The sequence below is a fragment of the Bombina bombina genome, chromosome 6 (assembly GCF_027579735.1).
Source record: "Bombina bombina isolate aBomBom1 chromosome 6, aBomBom1.pri, whole genome shotgun sequence".
Classification (NCBI taxonomy): Eukaryota; Metazoa; Chordata; class Amphibia; order Anura; family Bombinatoridae; genus Bombina; species Bombina bombina.
This window is the reverse complement of record NC_069504.1, coordinates 611665401-611688801: the sequence shown is the minus strand read 5'-3', so window position 1 is coordinate 611688801 and position 23401 is coordinate 611665401. Positions and strand designations below refer to the sequence as shown.

The 23401-nt window shown below is 33.8% G+C and overlaps 1 protein-coding gene and 1 long non-coding RNA gene across 9 annotated transcripts in view; one reads left to right on the top strand and one right to left on the bottom strand.

Moving 5' to 3' along the window:
* The window catches only part of LOC128663339 (uncharacterized), a 158484-nt gene extending 150746 nt beyond the window's left edge, over positions 1-7738 (bottom strand). Inside the window, exons 1-2 of one of the 4 annotated variants that reach the window (XR_008402850.1) lie at positions 7554-7738; positions 4718-4873 (exon numbers count right to left, since the gene is read on the bottom strand). This is a non-coding gene — a long non-coding RNA (uncharacterized LOC128663339). The remainder of the gene's footprint in view (positions 1-4717; positions 4874-7553) is intronic. The other 3 variants (XR_008402848.1, XR_008402847.1, XR_008402846.1) reach the window with 3 other exon arrangements.
* The window catches only part of NR2F2 (nuclear receptor subfamily 2 group F member 2), a 220232-nt gene continuing 203638 nt past the window's right edge, over positions 6808-23401 (top strand). The window contains exons 1-3 of one of the 5 annotated variants that reach the window (XM_053717624.1): positions 6808-7155; positions 14223-14750; positions 16742-17064. In XM_053717624.1, the coding sequence (XP_053573599.1) occupies positions 7113-7155; positions 14223-14750; positions 16742-16938 (768 nt within the window). In that variant the 5' untranslated portion in view covers positions 6808-7112 and the 3' untranslated portion in view covers positions 16939-17064. Of the gene's footprint in view, positions 7156-11744; positions 12873-14201; positions 14751-16741; positions 17065-23401 lie in introns of those variants that run through there. The other 4 variants (XM_053717620.1, XM_053717621.1, XM_053717622.1 and 1 more) reach the window with 4 other exon arrangements.

Here is a 23401-nt window from a genome sequence, read left to right as displayed (position 1 = left end):
ACTATAAAACAGATCCCTCTTGTAACACAGTATATTTGCATTGATTACCTGATGATATTTTTTACTAAAAGGATATGCACAAAGCAAAGCAATAACAGAACACAACAGACTGATATTCAGAATATGCATTTTTGAATTGTATGGTATCATCTGTAATATCATTATGTGAATGCACTAGGAATATAAATGACATCCTTATGTATAATACTTAAATGTGCAATTTAATATCCAAGACAAATTAAGTCCTAATATGTCAGAGATACTCAACTCCTAATTACTTACTAGACAAGACTTTATTGAATAGGTGCTGGGTTCAATATAATATTCACTTTTACTAAGTGTGCTGCCTAGTTCCTGTTTAAGGCTATGCTGCAACAATTCACACTACCTGCCTATAACTATTATCCGCTGCCTAAAGTGTTATATGGAAGGAAATTTTGTTGTTGTTTTTCAGGCTAGTAAAGAGAGATAAAAAAAAAAGACTGGCATTCATTCTAAAGAGAAATCATTGAAACAAATTAATCCTATGCCGTTTAAATTGACATGGTAATCCATCATGAGGAAGACAAACTCTGAAAGCAATCTTAGATCTGTAGGATTCTTTTAGTGGCCCTAGGGCACAAAGACAGATAGCGAGAAGCAGGGGAAATACACACAAACTTAGAAACACTTAACCCGTTGGCTGCCAGGGAGCGCCGTTTGCACTGCAAAGCAAATGCGTGGCATTCCTGTGAGGCAGCCAATGGGTTAAAGAGAACAATGTATGTTCCTTTTATAAACAGCAAATTTATTACACTTAAAATACAATACTCTTATTTCAATGGTGTCTTAATAAAACACGTGCATTACTTTGAAAAAGTATATCCCCATAAAAATACATAATATGAATGTACAGCTCTTAAAGCCATTTTGTAAATTATAACTGACAATATAGTTGTATAAGGTAATCATCTGAAATTAATCTAGAAGATTGGAAGTTGAATGGTCAACCTACAAATTGAAGGGTATTGAAACTGGCACAAATTATATAGTATGAATGATTATGTTTTTTAATTTTCATAAAATATAGTTACTAAAATTTAAAAGTATATTATCCGGATTGAAAATCACGTTATTGCATGCGTTTGATTTATTTTTTAAGTTCTGACATCAAAATTTCTAAACTGTTCATAGAGGTTGTCGATCATATTAAGAGTTAAAAAGTCGGATTACCTATGAGAATCTCACACTGTTAACTAAGGTATTTCTTCAATTACTGTCAAGATAATTTTACTGAGCGTGTAACAAAACATTTACAATGATAATTTGGTTAACATGTAACAGATATATATATATATATATATATATATATATATATATATATATATATATATATATATATATATATATATATAATTGTAAAGTCATGTTTACACAAATATATTGCTGCACTAAAGTTACAGTGTAGGGTAGTTTACTTAGCACGTGTAATTAGATTAGTATCTGTTTTATGACACCTTTATTCTGAGTCATATAACACTGTTATTTGGAAAATGTGTTTTATATAAAATCATTAATATAACTCAATAAAAGTAATGTATTATAGCTGTTAGTATAATCATAAATTTTATTTATATATATATATATATATATATATATATATATATGTGTGTGTGTGTGTGTGTGTGTGTGTGTGTATGTTCCTGTATGCATTTAAAATAAACTAATAGTTTGCATTTAATTGCATATGCAGATAGCTAAGATTCATAGTCTATCATTCAAGTCATATTTTCTCAATACTCCTCTAATATTTGCACCGATCTAGGCCAGAATGGGTTAATCTAATCAAAAGGCCTTCTGACACTGAATTCAATTTTTGATTTTCCCTAAACACAGGGAATAAGTTGATGGAAGAGCCTTCAAGAATTAACTCTTCCGTATACAAGGGATGTGCTGACCCCAAGGGTTAAGTGAAGAATGTTTCCTGCTTTACAAATACAAGAATATTTCATCTTTCTCCATGGGGATTTCTAAGACACTTTAACACCATGAAAAACTATTAATTATGGCTCCAAACAGATAAATGGAAATTGACCACTATGAAAATGTAAAATAATAATAATACAAAATAATAATAATAATAATTATATATATATATATATATATATATATATATATATATATATATATATATATATATATATATATATATATATATATATATACACACACACACATATATACATTAATTCAATTTTTAAAAAAGTGCTGCCATTGTACTATAGAAGAGAGTGGCTATATACTATTTGTACTGTTTGAGATCTATCAATCTATCATCTATCTATCTATCTATCTATCTATCTGTCTATTATATATATATATATATATATATATATATATATATATATATATATATATATTTATATATATATATATATATATAAATATATATATATATATATATATATATATATACATATATACATATATATATATATATATATATATATATATATATAAATATATCTGTCTATAAACCAATGGGTTTTTTTTAATAAATAATTTTATGGTTAAAATAGAGAGGATTTATTTAGGACATCCATTTAAAAGTAGTTTCTCAATTAGAAGAGTGACTGGGTGATTATTTGCAGACGTTTCCAATCTCAACGTTTGTTTACTGGAGCATAATAAAAGTAAATTGTTCCTGATATGTTCCCTGCAACAAATTCCTCATAAAGTGACACTTGATACCTATTTTGATACCTATTTTCCACAGTGTTACTACACAGTGGTGCTGGCTAACTCAAGATAACTTATTTCCTCCAACAGTTGTAAGTAATGTCCCTGTCAATTGAAAGAAAGAAAGAAAGAAAGAAAGAAAGAAAGAAAGAAAGAAAGAAAGAAAAAAGTTTCATGCAAATGTCTGTAGTGATATTCATGTTCATCTGTGTTGTCTGCCTGTTTTTGTGTAATATATGTAAATATAAAAAAAAATTCGGTGTTTTATATTTACATAAATGACACTTTGGTCAGTGAAAAGTGTCCACAATTTAGAACCATTATTGTAGTAATATCCATGTTTTATCTAGATGTTGTTTATGAAAAAATATAAATGTAAAAGTTATGGCATTTGGAAACCTTATCCTAAACTCAAGGAACATATCCAAATATGCATGATGTATATAAGAAAAAGTGCAAATAAAATCTAGTTTATGCTCTGATATGCATGTGTGTCCCATTCACTACAAACCAGATGTATTAAATGTTTTAAAAACTAAATGTAGATTGATGATTCGAGCCCTATGCCTTTCCTGCAATGATCTAATTGGGGTAATTCTCACAGAGTAAGTGACTGATAAATCTATTAGTCCCCCTCCCCTTTTTTAAGTATTGAGCAATGTTATCATTGTCTGTTGACTGTCAAGATTTGTCCAGTGTCATGATTATAAATCTCCCTATCTCTGTACACCTATATTTATTTGAGATCTGATGCAAACTCATTATCTATTCCATATAATGATTCCCTTGGATTTTTTTCTTTCCTTCAGCTAAATCTGTGAATGAATGGTAGTGTCTCTTCTAAGTTTATAGCCACTGCTTGGGCTCCTAATCACTGAATATCGATTTTCCTAACTCTTTTCATCCAACTAAAGACACATCTTAAAACACTCCATCCCAGAGTGTGCTATCTGCTTTATATACACTAATACAATGATTTAGCCTTCCACGTAGGGAAGGATCGTTCTAGTTCCAGCTATGTGTGTGTGATCAGTAAATATTTAGTGTGGAGACATCTTCAGCTTCTCTTCTGATCAATACCCATCCCACTAGGGGGTTACTATTGTCCAGCATAAGGAGTGCTGATTCCTCTTACACGCACATTCCTCCCTCTCTCCCTCTCTCTCTCATCTCTCTTTCCCTCTGTCCCTCTCTCTTTCTCTCTGTCTCTCTCTCTCATTCACTCTCCCTTTCAGCCACCTAAATATGTATATATTAGGATACGTTTTTGTCTTTAAATGTTAATCATTTGCCTTATTTTCTGTCTTTATATTTAAACTTATATTCTATTCTTTCTTTCTTTCTCTATTGTATGTGAAATATATATAAACTATCAATCATACCGCTCACCTTGATTTCTAATGTTCCCCCCCTCCCCCTCTATCTAAATTCAGTGAACTGCCTATCCTTCAACAGTCTATCTGTTAACCTACCAAAGCTATATGTATAATCCTTATGATTCAACAAAATTACTTTAGTTATTAAATAGTCAAATCATAGAGAAATAATGCATTTGGTATAACTGAAAAGTGACAGATTGGGTTAGAATGTATTTCTCTGTTATGTTCAGGTTTACCTTATATTTTTTCTTTGATTTTATTTTTAGCTGTCTTGCATTTATTTAGTTCAGTAATTGTGGTTGATTAAACATGGTTTATAATATTTAATTATAAAGTTTTATTATGAAATAAATATATATTAATGTTATATATAAGGAACATTAGATCTCACACTGAGTCAGTTCTCATTGTGTATTATCACTTTATAAATCCACACCAACAGATATGCATCTAAAGATGTTGGGGTAAAATCATTATATGTATTCCCTCGACACAAATAATGTTTCATATAAGTGTTATACCAAAGAGAATTAAGAACAGAAAAGTTTTAACCTAGCATTTGCCTTAGTATTCAAATAGAATAGAAAATGTATGATATTTTAAAATTCTACAATATGTACCTGTTCTTCTTTTGTCATGCTCAGGGTAAATTTTGAAAGCATACGCTAATTATCATCATCATTTCTAGCAGTATTAAAGTGGGGAATTTGCCTTTCTAGTTGCTTTGCTTAATTGCCTTTCTCGGCTGTCTTTATGATAGGAGTGTTCTCTGATTGCTAAAAGAGAAAAACACAGAATTTATTGTATTTAGCAAGAATACAGACAGAAAATGTTGCACAAGTTTTTTGGTTGAAAGAGCACATATAAGACCATTGAGAAGCATTGATCCGAAAAGACACAGAGAACAAGTAAAATCGATTTGAAGCGACCCTCTCGGTCCCTTTTCACACCATTCAGAGACCCCCATTTCTTATAAAACAAAAGCAGTGTCTTGGGAATGGCAGGGTCGAGAATCCAGCCTCTCAAGCACACACACACCACTACTGCAATTCCAGGATTTAAAGAAAAAAAAAAAAAGGTTTGTCACCAAAAAGTGAAAATTTTGCACAAGCTGCACCATGATCACTGTTATAAGTGGAGTTATTATTTGGCAGCATGGCTTCAAGCTAACAATTTGAAGACACTTAAGGGTAGAGCCAATGTCACCCTTGACCTCTGAGTTCAGAGTTGCTGCTATCACTATTATGTGGGCCAAAGTTTAAAAAACCTCAGTTAGTGAACTCAGCCTCTGGAACAATATGAAAGACCCAAGTGGTTAGTTTAGAAAATACAGCTAGCATTGCTTAAAAATTCTAAAGGAATTATAATTATAACTGTTACATTATAGATACACGTTAGGAAATACCTTGAATATACCTACAAACTCTCCTTGTGTACATATTCATATAGAAATCTCACAAGTGTGTTTATTATTATGGGCAAGAAATTATTTTCTACTGCAACCTACATATGTCACAATATTCAATCAGTCTGTCATGTGAACCACCCCTTAATAATTACCACCCTGGTGATTCCAGGGTTTATGTCTCTCTGGTAATTTATAAGAAAACTAGTTTATCTGCTTCTTCAGAACTGTCTCCTATATCTTACATGAACTGATTATACTTTTCACAATGGAAACTTTGTAATACAGCATATTTGTGGTATTAATGAATAGTTAAAAGACTTATGTTCCTTGTGATCTACACTCAGAGTTATTTTCCTTAAAGTCTATAATTGCAGTGTCTTCATAGTTTCATTATTGTTTGAGGTGGCAAAACCATTTGTAATTTCCATTAGCCTGTAAACATGCAATTAGCATTCACTGCTGTGTTTAACTTAATTCCTATTAAAACCAAGGACAAGTGACAGTGAAAGAGCATTTGTTCCATTCGTCAAATTTGACATACATATTACTATAACAGTTTGTTAAATAAATCCTCCATATTTGGTCATCAATTTATTAAAGTAACAAAATAAAACACACACAATATATATATATATATATATATATATATATATATATATATATATATATATATATGTGTGTGTGTGTATATATATATATATATATATATATATATATATATATATATATATATATATATATATATATATATATATACTATTGCATGTTAGCTTAATGTATATGTTGATTGGGTGAGTTGGTTGCATGATTATTAATACACTATGGTAATATAGGACGTTGTTTAAAAAACTTATAACCCTTAACAGGCAAGTTTTTTTATGCAGGACAGTACTGTTTAAGAAGACTTTAATGGAAAATAGCAAAATGTTTACATGTAACCAGTGCTGCCTCATTTTGCACATAGTGGAGACAAAAAAACACCAATCTGACTTCTTTATGACAGATTATTAAACAATTAAACTAGGATATTTATTGCAATTCCAGCTTTAAAACACTTAATGAGATAATTAAGTTGTATGTTTATTGGGGTATGTTTGTAAAACAGCCCTAAGGTACTGTGTGATTATCTGTAGTTCAAATACTTTCATACATCTGTCTAAAAAAATCCCCATTAAGTTAAAGATTTTTTTTTTTTCCAATTGGGCGAGTGGTTTAAGTCTCATCTTTCCCTGCCCCAAACTAGAAGGTGTAGCAACGCTCTCTTCCTTCTAAGGAATGAGATGAGAGGAGATCACTATAAGCAGCTTCTTACCTTGGGTATGGGGATTTTCTTAAAGGCGAGGCTCACATTCCTCACAAGCTGTGTTCTAGCTCCCACAAACCCACTAGATTTAAAGTTATAGCGTCTAGTTTTGAAAGCCAAATAGTTCAGACAGACGTCTCCTTTAACCTTTTTTTTTGCTTTACCCTCGTTGCATTTGCCTACTGTGTGTCAGTTTGCTTAAAATAAACACAGTAAAAGCCAGATCCTTTTCCCACTCTTTGCAAGAAACCGTACAAATAAAGGAGTCATTTCACCTGCCTAACTAAAAGGGATTAGAAAGAAGATGCAAGCCATTTGGGACGCAGAGCAAGGCAAATACGTGTTTGGTATGTGTATTTTCTTTAATGCATGTGTTATTTTTATTACCTTGAGATGTTCTATCGCTTTAAGTGACTGCTTATTAAGATTACTGTGCAGCTTGTGTGTGCTAGAACTAAATGTGCTGCTCGCTTTGTTTTTGTTTGCTATTTTACTTGCAGCTGCATGAATCAGTTAAAAAGACACAAGTAAATGCATTGTCAGTATAGCTGTTGTAGCTTCTGCCTGCAAAATTATTAGCAACGCAATTTGTACTGTTCCAGTTAAACTGTAATTAGCTAGATTGGTCGAGTTGTTCACATAGAAAGAGTACAGAGAATCCTCATAAAATAGGGCTAATGTAAATCTAGCTGGAACCCCATGAATATCACAGTTACAGAAAATGCAGTGCTGGTAGTGTACTCACCGGGCTGGCTGTTGCAAGGGCTGTTTCCAGAGCAGATCTGCTTGGATTTCACAGTGCTGGACGTACATCTCTTGGCTTGAAAGGGAATGCTGTGCTCAGACACACACGGTTCACCAGTGAAGCCCAGAGAGCAGCTACCACAGTAAATCTACTCAGTGCTGCTGCAGACGATGCACAAACCAGCAACTTCACAGAACAGGCTAGCAATGTCCAAGCCAATTAACTTTAAGTCCTTAGGAGTTAATCAGATTAATATGTACATAAGTTTCTTTCTTGCTTGCATACGTGAGCCAAAAGTCGTTTCCCTTTAAGATGCTGTTGTTTTTTTTTATTGTAGTTTTAGTTTTAGGCAGATGAAAGCCTTACACTAGGGGGCAGACAGATACTGTACTTGCTCCAATCTTGAGTATTTTTTCCTTCACAGCATATGCTCTGATTTAGCACTGTAAATTTTTCAGAGGACCCAACTCTGACAGCCCCTGGTGATTTTCAAAGTACCACAAGCTAGTGGTTAAAAATTGCATTGACTTGAAAGTTCAGAAGAACACAATAAGATCCACTTTCCCTATTCATAGGTTTTCACAGTGGCAGGAGAAAATATACACATACACAAATACTATCAAACTTATCCATACACACATCCTATATTTTTCACTGTCTTGTTCTTTCACACACAAACACAGACACATACAAACACACACACTTATACACACACACACAAACATATACAAACACACACAATTACACCCACCCACACAAACACACACACACACACTTACATACACACAAACACACACAATCACACACACAAACACACACAATTACTTACACACACACACATACACACACACACAAGCACACGTACGCATCCATAGGTAGACATACAGACATATGCATGCACATATACTTATTCAACATTGCTTTCTCTCTCTCTCTCTCTCTCTCTCTCTCTCTCTCACACACACACACACAAATATAATTCCATCTTTCACAAAATTTTACATACATATATACCATATCTACACATTCACACATATACCCTTGTGTACAGATACACAATACACAAATAATGACATATACATACTCACACATACATTAATATACAGTTATATACCAAATGTACTACGATCAGAAGGATGTTGGATTATTTCAAGCTTTATTTTTATTTAGTGTGTCCAGGACCAAACCAGAGATGTTGACCAATTATGAAGATGTTCAAATCGATATTTCTGATTGTACCCATAGCTAACAAGCCCCTTGAAATTAACGTGTAAGAATAACTATAATATGCTTTTATTTTATTAATGTATTCCAATATATAAGCTGACCTCAAGGCATATATAGATTTGATACACATCAAGAATCTTTCTTTGATAGTTAATATAATAGTACTTGAAATTAAAATAATTTATTGGAATTGTATATTACTAAGAATGTAAACTGGTGATTTTTTTCCGTGAGGCAGTGATCCTTTTCTAGCTAAAAGCATAAAAAGGGTCTATGCAAACTGATCACTACTGGCCTAATTTAAATCCCTTGGCTGCTTTAAGATGATCTTGTAAGAAATGTATCTGAATTTACAACTATAGATTGCATTCACCAAATAGGGGATTCCTTATATAAATTGACCTGTAAATGTACTCACTCGGGCCAATAATACGATATTAACTATAACCTGATGGCCTAAATGGGTTGTTAGTATATAAAACAGTAATGCAATTGTGTTTGTATATTTGTTATTAAATATATACGAGTATTACCTTAAATGTTAGAAAACACAATATTAACGAAAATACACTGTGTGCATTATAAAGCAAAGGCTAATAATGGGAAGATTTGCAGTTAAGTAGAAATATATTAGAATAATGATGTACATGATTAAAATGATTAATATCTGTCATTACATAAACATTAACCCTTCAACATAATATACAATTACATTTAATATTTAATAAACTTTTTGCTTACATCCACATTTAGAATGGATTAAAGAAGGTGTATTCCGGCTCTTACATATGTGCCAACACACAAAATAGAAATATGTATCTATGCCTACATGATAAAACATTAATATTGTGATCTGCACAACAATTTTTCATTGCTATGGTTTTGGGGGACTCATACCTTTGATATAGCTATAGCTTAAAGTGATCAGATAACAGATAGATAAATAGATAGATAGATAGATAGATAGATAGATAGATAGATGGATAGATACATAGATACACAGATAGCTACACATATAGATTAGATAGATAGATAGATAGATAGATAGATAGATAGATAGATAGATAGATAGATAGATATAGATAGATATAGATAGATAGATAATAGATAGATAGATAGATAGATAGATAGATAGATAGATAGATAGATAGATAGATACATAGATGCATAGATACACAGATAGATTAGAAAGATGATAGATAGATAGATAGATAGATAGATAGATAGATAGATAGATAGATAGATAGATAGATAGATAGATAGATAATGTAAACACAATGTTACCTATAAAACGTTTGCCTTGAAATGTACTGCGGTATAAGTAACACAGGCTAAGCAAAGCTCTATATAGATCTATATGTATATATATTCAAACAAAGCAATGAACCTTATTGGTGTGGTAAACGTCATTATTTAACTAATTTACAGACTTTGTGAACATAGATATCCCTAATTGTTTTTAATGTTACATGTACGGTTATCTGCAAGAGAGGTTTGTATGCCATATAATAGTTTATACAGTATAATCATAAAATATAACATTTGGAATGCAAGTATGTGTCAGTATGTTGCATATATTATAGATAGATAAATATATAGGTATATATACATAGACGGATTATGGATAGCTATAATTATGAAAACACATATAATAGAACATATCACTTTGCATTTACATAGATGAAGTGTAACCTAAAGATACAAATACCTTAAAATGTCACACATATCATCCTTTCCGCTGGTCCAGAGCTGTTTCTGACAAAACAAAATCTTTTGGAGTTTCATGGTTAAATTGCAGTAAATTTGTAGATGTACCCAGATGATAATGTCATTTTGCCTTGTATGTGCAATTAGGGATAAACCAACAAGCGTCCCCAGCCCTGAGTGACAGAGAGCACTTTCCCTGAAGTAAATAATGGTCCTAGCTATTGAGTTGCTGATGGTCAAGTGATCAAACGGTACCGACCCTTATTCTCTAACACAAGAGTATTGTCCATCTGAACCTTTATCACCTCGCCTGAAAAAGCCTTGTCTAGTGCTTCATTTTGCTTTTCTTCTCAACTCAAAGCACGCTGTGTTGCTACCCTTCATTTATCTGTGGATAAAAATGAATTAAAGTGATATATATATATATATATATATATATATATATATATATATATATATATATATATATGTACATACATAAACACTGTGTCCATGTATATGTGTATATATGTATCTCTAAATTTATGCATCTCTATTATAATAATAAATAATATTAATAGCCCATTTAATGTGTATTCAAATAAATACACAAATTGTAAATTTGTATAAAAGTTATGCATTGAGATTAGGGGTACAGCCTTATGTTACATTATATTGGAGAAGGCTTCTGTCAGGATTGTGGATGTACTCTCATCTCTTTCTCTTTTATTTTTTTTCTGTATAGGGGATCTTGGGGTAATAATACTAAGTACTAAAAATGTATATGTACATGGCTCATACATAATACTGTAAGCAAAATATAACTTGCAATCTCTTATGTGAGTGATTCAGTTGCAGTGTCATTAAAAAAATAATAATAATGGTGATGATAGCACTATTTTATTACAAATGTAATCAATCTGAAGTAAAGATAGCAAACATGACATTAAGATTTTCCCAGGTTTATGCTTATTTCTCCTGATTATTCAATAAATTGTATTAAAGTGCATGTTCCCCAGTATAACCTCATTGTGTGGTGTGATGCAGCAGTGCTGGGAGCAGTGAATGTTAGAGAGCAGGCTGTCTCTAGGACCGGGCAGTGCACAGTTGAGGGAACCCTGTACCACTAGCTTGGCCTGACCAATTGGGTGGAAGGGGAGGGCTGGGAGCTCTGACCAGTTAAACACAATCTCTTGCCTTATAAGGAGAGGCGTCTCCATGGTAACGTGTGCTAAGTTGCAGCAGTCGTGTCAAAGTTCACTATATAGAGAGCTCAGTGAGCTGATCGGAGAGACACCACTCTGCCAGCCCTTTCCTACAAATCGCAATCACTTCCTACCCCCCCTCTTTAGCATATTTGATCACTTTGATTCCCAGCTCTTGCCTTTTATTTGAGCTTTTTTATTCTGCATGAAGGATGTCCAGCAGCAGCAGCAGGCTGTGAACTGTTTCCCTTTATTATTGTTGTTGTTATTATTGTTATTATTATTTGCTGCTGGAGAGTGGACTTCTTTTCATGTTGTGAGGCAGCTCGGAGGAAGAAGCCCTAGGAAGGAAGGAAATCTGAGCAAAAGTCTACAGCTTTGCCCCCACTGCTGGAGAATAAATTCCCCCATTCTGGTTGTCAGCGCTGGAGAAGAGCTGGTCTCCCCAGTCTGGCTGTAATCCTTAACCCTTCCTCTCTACCCATTCCCATGGCTTTTCTGAATGGCTGACTGTGATGTTCCCAGGACCTGGCCCCCTGCACTAAGTCTGCTGCCCCTCAGCTGCTCAGAGACATTCCCACCAAGTCTGCAGATACTCGGCCAGAAGAGCTCACTATTCTGTTGATCCACGTCTGACTCTTTGGTTTGCTTTTTTTTCCTTCGTACCCCCTCCCCCATTTTTTTGTATTATTTATTATTAAAGCTGCCTCATCAGAATCCCCATACCATCATAAGAAAAAGGGGGAAAAGCATCCAGTGTGGAAACGGTTTCCAATAGATATGGCAATGGTAGTGGGTGCGTGGCGAGACCCCCAAGACGATGTGCCAGGAACTCAACCTTCTCAGGCGCCTCCAGGGCAAGGACCAGCTGGGGCACCTCACACCCCACAGACCCCAGGGCAAGGGGTGCCCTCTACGACCCCAGCTCAATCCAACCAGTCCAGCCAGAACAGCCAGAACCAAGAAAAACAACAGCAGCAGCAGCACATAGAGTGTGTAGTTTGTGGGGACAAATCGAGTGGCAAACACTACGGCCAGTTTACTTGTGAAGGTTGCAAGAGCTTCTTCAAGAGAAGTGTCAGGAGGAATTTGAGTTACACTTGTCGTGCCAACAGGAACTGCCCTATAGACCAGCACCACCGCAATCAGTGTCAATACTGTCGCCTCAAAAAATGTCTCAAAGTTGGCATGAGACGGGAAGGTATTGGGATTTCATTTGTTTTCCAGTCATGCCTATTGTTCTTTCCCCCCTTCATCATTCAGATTAAGACAGGGAATTGTGTAACTTTCTCCTGCATGGATAGGACAATGAGTTTGCATGCTTTATATCAACCATGTCTTATCATTTATATTGTTTTTATCACTTATTTAAATCACTGTTATTTAGTTAGTATTTATCAAACAGAAAAAAAGTTTATTATAATAACAAACAAAAAGAAAGGGGAAAAAAAGGAATGAAAGAAAGAAAAATAATTATTAAATCGGGCACTGAACAGGTTAATATTATATTCAGGATTTTTTTTTGACCCAGCAGCCATCTCCCTGGAATAATCTCCATGCCCCCTCTGACCTAGAATGTCATTCTGCACAGGAGTTATAACTGATTAGGATCAGAGGACATTTTGTGCATGCTCCTCTAACAATCTCCCTTTATCTTAAAATAAAATGTATTTACTATGTAACTGGAGGATCAAGTTTGTAGGATAATATTTGGAGGTCACCCTGTGAGAATTAGAAGCAATTGTGTTGTAAAATGAGAAAAGAAAGGCTGGTCTGCTATAGCTGTGGGAGCCTGAGCATGCTGTGTGTGTCTGGGAGCTGCAGTTATGTAGGGTAGGGGTTACAGCTCTGCCTCGTTTTCTTTGTGTTCAAAGCCCTAACGAGCCTTGCTGTGTTTTAAATATCACAAGCAGATTCCAGAATATGTAGGAAACTCCACAGATTACTTTTTAGATCCCTTAGCCGTTAACAGCTTTGCATTTCCTATGCCTGATATCTGGCTTCCTACATGCAAATCTGATCAAATAAAAACAGAGGCCTTCAAATCTAAGCAGCTGTTAAGAGTGTAGAAATAAAAAAAAAAAAATCCTCGCTTTGTTCTTGTTTTTTTGTTTTTTTCCCCCACAATTATATTCTAAACAGTATAAGGCCTATTTTAGGGCACGGTTAGGATATAAAAAATATAATTAAAATCAATCAGCAATATTATATGTGTAGATGGAAGAAGGAAACATAAGGACAATATCAGCACATATGGAGGAATAATTGAATGTCTTCATGTTTGGGAAGTCAGCAGATTTTTTTTTATTAAGCAAGCATCGCTGTGATATTTAAGCAATTGTAGAATTATGTGTTTTTTTTTTAGATTATGTGTTGTAATTTAAGCACTTTACAAATATGCATATTTTAAATGTTAGAAAAAAACATATAACATTAAAACATTGTAAAAGTCATTGTATTTAATGTCAGATAGCAAATACAATTGCATGACTTGAATTACTAGAATCAATTCAGATTTTAATTGCTGTAGTTTCTTCTTTATTTACTGCAGCCGTACAGAGGGGCAGAATGCCACCCACACAGCCTACACATGGTCAGTTCGCCTTGACAAATGGGGACCCACTCAACTGCCATTCCTACTTATCCGGATATATATCCCTTCTTCTGAGAGCAGAACCCTACCCGACCTCTAGATTTGGCAGCCAGTGCATGCAACCCAACAACATTATGGGCATCGAGAACATTTGTGAACTGGCAGCCAGGATGCTCTTTAGTGCTGTGGAGTGGGCAAGGAACATTCCCTTCTTCCCAGACCTGCAGATCACAGACCAGGTGGCACTTCTCAGGCTGACCTGGAGTGAGTTATTTGTACTCAACGCTGCCCAGTGCTCAATGCCCCTCCACGTAGCCCCTCTGCTGGCCGCAGCTGGTCTCCACGCCTCCCCCATGTCTGCGGACAGAGTGGTCGCCTTTATGGACCACATACGAATCTTCCAAGAGCAAGTAGAAAAACTGAAAGCATTGCACGTTGACTCTGCAGAATACAGTTGTTTAAAGGCTATAGTTCTCTTCACTTCAGGTAACCATACTTCTTTACTCCTATAAACTATATATTGAGTTTGACTACATTTTTTATATGTGGTTTATGTTTCTTTGATGTTTGACCCACAAACAAAAAGTAAATAAGTCACCCAGAAGGTTAAACACATTGCTTTAAAACCAGCCCTAAAGTAGTTTTCTAAAATTAGCTTGCTACATCAATTAATATCACCTTGCTATATTTAAGTTTTAAACTGTAGGAGATAAAGTTATAGCACATATAGTATTATTATTTTCATCATTATTATTGTACCATAATCTGAATGAAATGTAAAATGTCTATTTTCAACATCCAGCAGTAGTTAGCTATTTTGTTTGTTTAGCTGCATGTCCCAAATCATTTGGATTCCATGTGTACTTCTGAATAGGACGAGTTAAGACAGGCAGTTTAGATTTCACAGCTGAACTAGTGAAACTTAAGACCGAATAGAAGTTTTGGAGCAGAAACATATAGGAGTCAAATAGGAGTGCACAGTGTTGAATGAAAACATGGAAGAAATAGGTGACTAAACTAAATAAAAATAAAATAAAAAAAATGAATAATAAATGTAGATTTCTTTAAACACAACTGTGGCAGTTAAAGAAGAACTATGCATGTGTTATGAAATCTAATTAGGCGGTATTGCGGATTAATTTGTGTGAGTAATATATCTGACAATAATTAACTCTTCAGGCCAAACTATGTAATACAAATTATACTTTTCAAGACAGACTGCCTATCTGGGCGGCGTGTCTTTAATGTCATTCCTTGTGTGTCTTCTAGTTAACTCAATAATCAGACTGATCTATAAATAGTATTTTTTTTAATTAATTTTAATCTTGAGGTTATTATATAAAAAAAAGTGGCCCAAGGGGAAGAATAAAAATAAAAGAAAGAAAGAAAATTTGAGTTCAATCCAATTCAATATAGCTTTCAATTGAGTTTAGGCAGCTAAGCATTTTCTGTATTATTTTGTTGATTTACTTCCAGTATATTATATAACTACATATAGTATTTTCAATGCTAATGACTTATTTATATGTTTTATTTAAATTGAAAGGATCACGATGATGGAATAAATTAGATATATTGATAAATGCCATATTTAATACTTTAGTACTGCCATGCTTGCCTATACATAATAGTGCATTAGGCTGTGCATTATAATATATTTATGATTGTTTATTTTAGCTAAAAAAATATATAGACAATATTGTAATTTGCTTCTTTAAAATAAAACATATTAAAAAATGTTTTTTTTTTAAAATAAGTTGCTGTGAAATCTTTGACCCATGCAAGACTAAAGATTGGAATAATTTGCATACCTTCTTAATGGTGTGTATAAAAGAATGCATGTGTTGTTTTAAGGCTGGGGAAATAAGTCAATGGCAGGTTAGGTTACAACCTGGTCTCATTTGCCAATTGACTTTCATTTTTTTAAACGTACTTATTGAGTATTTGGACTGTGTAATTCGTCTCTGGATCCCCTGCTTCATAAGGGGCCTTGAAGGAAAAAGGAAAAAAAAAAAAAAAAAACAAGTGAAGAGAGAGATCAGAGTTTGCATGGCTGATTCTGAACAGCCTCTACTGACCAGATGATCCTTTGAGGACCACTTAAGACAGATTCACAGACTAAAGGAAAACCCATAGTGCTCAAATGAGAATATATTACTCAGACTTGGATATCATTATTGTAGACTGGCTATCAGTGGTCTTATCTTGTATTATTATGCTATAATTAACAGGCCTCTGAGTAATATTCTGTCTACACATGCAGCTAAACTGGTCATTCCCTATAGGTTGTTATTCTATTACCTCAAAATATTAGAGTCCTAATAAAATCCTGTGCATTTAGGGATGGGGGGTAATCTTAATTACCAAGAGAAACTATTATTGTTTATAAAGTATTTAGCCTTATCTTTCTGCATCTTACTTGTACATGAAACCATAGTCAGGTGATTCCATTTCATATTTAACCTACTTTCTTGCAGATGCCTGTGGCCTTTCAGATGTTGCCCATGTGGAAAGTTTGCAGGAAAAGTCTCAATGTGCATTGGAAGAATACGTTAGAAGCCAGTACCCCAACCAACCTACAAGATTTGGAAAACTGTTACTTCGCCTACCTTCACTTCGCACTGTCTCCTCCTCTGTCATAGAGCAATTGTTTTTCGTCCGTTTGGTAGGTTAAAACACCCATAGAAACCCTAATTAGGGATATGCTACTCTCTGAAGCAGTTTTAACTGGCTTATATGTCCATCCAATAAAACATAAAGTATTGAAGGGAAAAAGGGGGGCGGTGGGCAAAAGACTCTGGGTCTGGTTGCTAAAGGTTCCTTCTGCTAAGAAAGGATATAAAAGCTGTTACAAGTTTACTTAAAGAAGAGAGGGAAGAATTTATTGGACTGTGAAATAAAAAAAAGACTATCAATGAACTTTTACAAAAAAATGCATTTAAACTTGTGTCGTTCAGAACAACTTGCAACTTATCATTTTTTTTTTTGTAAAAAAAAAAATCAAAGAAAAAAAAACCAAGAAATTAGTCTTTTTTGTAACCTTTAAAAAAATATCGCTAAAAGTGCATTTAAGGAGATGTGGAGAAAATAGCAGAAAGGAAAGAAAGTAAGTTCTTTTTTTTCTCCAAATTATTAATTGTCCTGTGTCTATGTATCTATAGCTGTTTTATTTCTTTTTGTATTTTTCTGGTTCCAAACCAGTTTATTCTGTGGTTCTATAATATTTTTTGATATATTCTTGGCTTAAAATTGTGTATCCTTTAAAAAAATATATATGTTTCTACAAGAATTAAAACAGAGTCACAAAAAAAACACCATAGGAAAAAAAGGAACTAAAAAGAAAAAAATCCTAAATTGGAAGCGCACTTACAAGTGATTACATTAAATTAAATACTGAACCTGAGACCTGTAATGATTTGCCTATTTGAACCACATACGTTACTTCACTACACAACCAGACTTTTGTTTTTTAATTTTCACAAACAAAATGAACTGTGCAATAGAGTGGAGAGATAGAAGCATTGTCTTAGACACTGCAATATAGTTAAATTGCATATTTTATAAACTGGGATCCATACAGTATCTCATAATGTTCTGAAACTCCTATACCTGTTTGTATATTTGCAATCTCTTTGTATTATAATTGTTGATATTTCCCTTTTTTTAAAGAAAAAAAACTACAATTCAAATCAGCATGACAAATAACACTGTTGGCACTTATAGATAAACGTGATTGATTCAGTATCTTAGAGTTTTACAGTTTGGTGTTAAAACTGAAGGTTTTTTTTAAGTGCCAACTTTTTTTTTCTGTATACTGTAAAAGTTATAATATCTGCAATGTTTTGGTCGAGTCTTTGTGTGTTATATTCCAAGGAAATTGAAAGTATTCAGAAATTAAAATATTATTTGATATCTGAAAACTGTTTGGCTGTCACAAATGTTTTCCCAATCCAAGAGAAAAACAAACTACATTGCATATTATATGTGTTTGGTGTGTGCGTGGTGTATATATATATATATATATATATATATATATATATATATATATATAATATATACACACACATACACACTCACACACACACATACACACTCACACATTAACCCATTCGGCTCCATGACAATTGGCTTTTAGGTCTCAATAGCACTGAATGGGTTAAATCTAGTGTCTATTTATTTACTCTACTTGATGTTTGTCCAAACGTGTAGCAGTGTATTTGCCTGCCTAATTCGGCTGGGAAAAAAAAGAAGCTTTTAAATCAATGGGTTATCTATGGTTTAAGAGGAGCTATACAAATAGCTAACCATTCCTTGTCTCATAATCCCCTATTTAATTAAAAATGGATTTTCAAGAAAAGGGCCCGTACATAAGTGCCTGTAGAGCTATTTTTAACTAAATATATTGCTGTTAAATATACACGGAAAAAACAGCTTATACTTTATAGTCACTTAAAATATATATATATATATATATTGTAAATATCTGGAACACTCGCACAGAATCATCTAGGCAGAGAATGTATATACAGGTCAGTTGCTTCCATTGATATTTTTCTTTGCATATATCATTGTTGTTGATAGATTTTTTTAAGGAAGTGACTAAGCTCTAGAGAACCATGGGTGTTGTTAACATATACATTGACACAACAATTTTAATTTTAATTTGACTTGTTCAATTCTGAAATTAAAACATTAGCATATTATATATTGGTGTAATACACCTTTAGTACACATTGCAAATCTAGCTTTCCTGACATATTTTGCGCACTTAGCCAAATACACTAGGCCCCTTTTTCCCAATAAAACACAAACAGTGAACTGGGTTGAATAGGTTAGCAATTAATTTATTTATTTGGTATTCATATTTAAAGCATAAAACAGATGTTAAATATATGGAAGCTTGTGATTAATAAAAAATAAAAAAATAAAATCATTCCTCAGCCACTCTTTATTGTGGTTCCGTCCAAACGGGATACATTTTAAGTCAATTAAATTGTAATTTTAATTTATTATAAATGCACGCCTGAATCAGAAAAGATGTATGTTTGAATGAGGCTTTGGAAATTAATGATACATCTCCTAATATATATATATATATATATATATATATATATATATATATATATATATATATATATATATATATATATATATATATATAGTATAGTATATGCACATAGAGATATACTTCATTTGCAGGGTATTACTGACCTCTAGATTTAGGTTTTTCTATTGCAGGTCATTATTTGTGAGTGTGTGGGAAGTTTGTATTAAAACAAAAAACACAGAATTTCTTATTTGTTTTGTGTTAGCCTGTTGTAAACATGTGTTGTAAATTGTCATTGGTATTAAATTATAATTTATGATTTGAAAATCAAAAAGGCATGTCCCTGTCTCATTATGTGTGCGTTGAATGTAACAGTATCTGTTCAGGTTTTGCAACAAGCCATTTTGCACTCATAGAAAACTTTTTTTTATTTAATGTGCATGATCATTAAACAAAACCTGTGTATGCATGTACGGTGCTTAGAGGAGGATTTGTTTAAGGACTCTTGCTAGGTTTTAAGTTTATTACATTTAAAGAAAGTTTTTTCTTTTCATGCTGAGTTAGAACAAAAGATCTACCAAACATTTTGAAAAAAAAGGACAAAAGAGGGGGATGTGATTTAGGAACAAGTTCTGGGGAGATGTTTACTCCTTCACTGCTAGAGGCGCCTTCTACTACTTCTCTGCAATGCTCTGCAGCTCTGTTCAGGAGGGAATGGTTAACCCGGACTGCTATGCATGGGCAACACTTAAAGTGTCTTTTCTCCTGGCTGCTCTGAGCCTGCTTTATTTCTTCCAGTGCTAGTGTTAGTCAAACACGATCTGAAACAATAAAACCACAGTTGAGATCTTTGATCAACTCCACTCTATAGTACATCTAAAACGTGTAGGGGGGGAACCCACTGAGCATTAACCTTACTTTGCTGTATGTCACATACAAAAATAAACGGTGCAAATGTGTATATTCCATTCCCCCAATGAATTTGTGAATTATATGGCAATTTGCAGACCGTCCCTATCCCAGGGATCCCACAGTGAAGGCTTCTTAACGTTATTTTGTTCTCAGGGCTTATGTTTACGTTAAGTGGAATTTTTAGGGGGTGCTTTAGTGGGAATCCAAGCGTGTGAAAGTCTGCCTTTAAGCTTGCCTGTGACTTGGGTGTCCTATTAGCTAAGCCAACATGGCGTCTCTCAGTGCAAAGCTAAGGCAGAGCTTAGTAATAGAAAAACACATTGAGGGAAGACAGGCAGGGGGATCTGGGCTCTGGGAGAGGCAGAGAGAGAGAGCTCAGGAACAGGCTGCACCGTGTAGCTGCTCTTCCTGCTGCATTGTGTGAGGAGCAGGAGGGAATCCAATGCGTTTAAACCGATCTGCACTCAGGCATGTTCTATATGAGAGGGAGGGTTCTTCACATATGTATTTTATTCTACACAAGTGTGATACATATTCATACACTAGTGATGGGCCAGCAAATGAGTTGTGTTTTAAGGGAGATAGCATGGATGGCTACCCTCAAATTACATTTTGTAAAATTGGAACACTGGGAGTCATAAGTGGTTTATTAATAAGCAGGAGTAGTTCCTTTTAAATATTTACATGTTATACCTCTGTGTTAAAAGGTTGCAAAACAGTGTCAACATCTCAGCACATATTAAAAGCGTTTTCATTACATGATGAAATAAATAAAGCTATACATATAATGAATTATTTTATAACAACATAATCCACGATAAATGGTATTACTGCAAATTACACAATGATGCGCTTATAATAATGGAAATAGTGCACTGTTTAAAATTCAAATGCATTTCAAATCCTCTTTTATTCTCATCAAGAATATAATTATTGAACTTGAGTTTAACTGTTAGATAAACCTCTGATTAGGGAAATATGTGATGATATTAAATCATTTTTGAAAGGGTTAATAGTGTCTGGTTACGTCAGAGAAATTCGATTATGTTTTGTTACGTTAGGCAACATGTTGATTTAAGTACATTTATCTTTTTTTTTTTTGGAAGAGACACATTATTTGTTTTACACTGACATCCAACACTTTTGTAGTCTGAGAGGAATGGTAGGGGGATGGGATGGTATCCTGGGGACAGTCAAGGGGTTAAGATTTTTAAAGCATGCAAGATCTGCTCAAGGTGTTGGAGATAAATATTCAGAGCAGAAAGTGTAAACATGAGAGTGGATTGTAGAGCTAAGTTATATAGACCAGCCTGCAGTGTACTGATCACAGCCAGCTACACCAGAGTATCTGTCTAGGGACTAGGGGTATCTGCCTGAATTATTGAAACCAGACTCTTTCTCTTAGCTCATATACTCACATAGCTAAAAGACCTGTTAGAGAAGTTATAAATCTTATCTTGTCTCTGATAATACAATGATAATAGTTCTTTTAGTCTTTTAAATTGAACTGTAAAATTGTGACTCGTGCATTATTGAACTAGTGTCATAAAATAGGCTGTGCTATCTGAAAAATGATCTTTTGTTGACAAATTGAAATACTACAGTAAGGGGCACCACGTGCAACGTAAACTAGGAGCTCCAGAACTTTAAACCCTTTTAGAGACAATTTATAGTGATAATAGGATTCCTTTTTGAGGGAGGTAAAAAAAAAAAAGCTTCTTAGAAGAGAAAAAAAAACAAACAAAAAAAAACACACATACCAATGATTAGCTAAGCAAACACATCTGCTTTCTTAGTTTCCACAGTTAATTAACAAAACAGGGAGGTTTTTCACCTTCTGGAGAATAATATTTTAAGAGGAATCTATCCTTGCAATATTCATTTTATTGGGATTACCGATGGGAAATGAGCTTGGATATTTTTTCCTGATGTATAGCTTTATAGTCCACCCCCTTTACAAAAATATTTTTCCACCAAAACATCTTTCACACAGAGGGAGGGAAAGGAATTGCAGAGCAACTTAGCAGCAATTTGAATCAAGCCTGCGCTGGGCTGATTTTAGTTGACAGAGCGTGTGTTCAGGCAGAACTGTATAATTTGCACTTCTGCTCCTTTATTAGACTTGGACAACGAACTAATGAGCTTTCCCCTAGCACAATGTCAATTGTATTTATTTCCTTATACAAAGTTTAAGATGGTCCAAAGGGTCCTATAAAAATATATTTTAACATTTAACATTTATAACATTTTTAATTAAAGCATTAGGTAATATATTTTAATTAATTTATCAAGTGTGTGCAAGTCCAAACTATAATATATTTTTTTCTGTTCTATATAATTATTGAATTGAGACATGATAATTTGGGAAATTAGATCCTTCTTTATCATAAAGGTAATTATGTTGAATGCCTCTATGTGTGCCTGTGTGAGTGTAGGTGTGTATGTGTTTGTTGTGTGCTTGTGTGAATACCTGTGTATGTGCATATGTGACTTGTGTGTAGTGTATATGTGTCTGTGTGTGTGTGTGTGTGTGTCTGTGCTTATCTATCCTGTGTATGTTTGTGTGTGCTTGTGTGAAATACCTGTGTATTTGCCATATGTAGCTTGTGTGTGTGTATATGTGTCTCTGTGTGTGTGTGTCTGTGCTTATCTATCTGTGTAGTGTTTGTGTGTGCTTGTGTGAATACCTGGTGTATGTGCACATGTGCTTGTGGTGTGTGTATGTGTCTCTGTGTGAGTGCTTATCTGTTCTGTGTATGTTTGTGTGTGCTTCTGGTGAATACCTGTGTATGTGCATATGTGCCTGTGTGTGGTGTGTGCTTATCTGTTCCTGTGTCTGTGCATGTTTGTGTGTGCTTGTGCAAATACCTGTATATGTGTGTGTGTGTGGGGGGGGGGGGGCTCTATCTAACTTTATGTTTATAATATGCATCTATAAGTCGTGAGTATGAGCTGACCTCACATATAAATTCAAATCTACTTATTAAATATCTGGTTAGTGTTTATTTAAAATGATAAAACTGCCCCCCCTACTATTATAGGGGGAAAGAGAGCACTATTACAAACTTAAATATATAAAACCAACTATGCAGTTTATTGAGACAATTTGCCTGTACCATATTTTGTCCCAAACATTCTATCTATCCTAGACGGTTTTTAACCCTTGAGCACCAGTGGG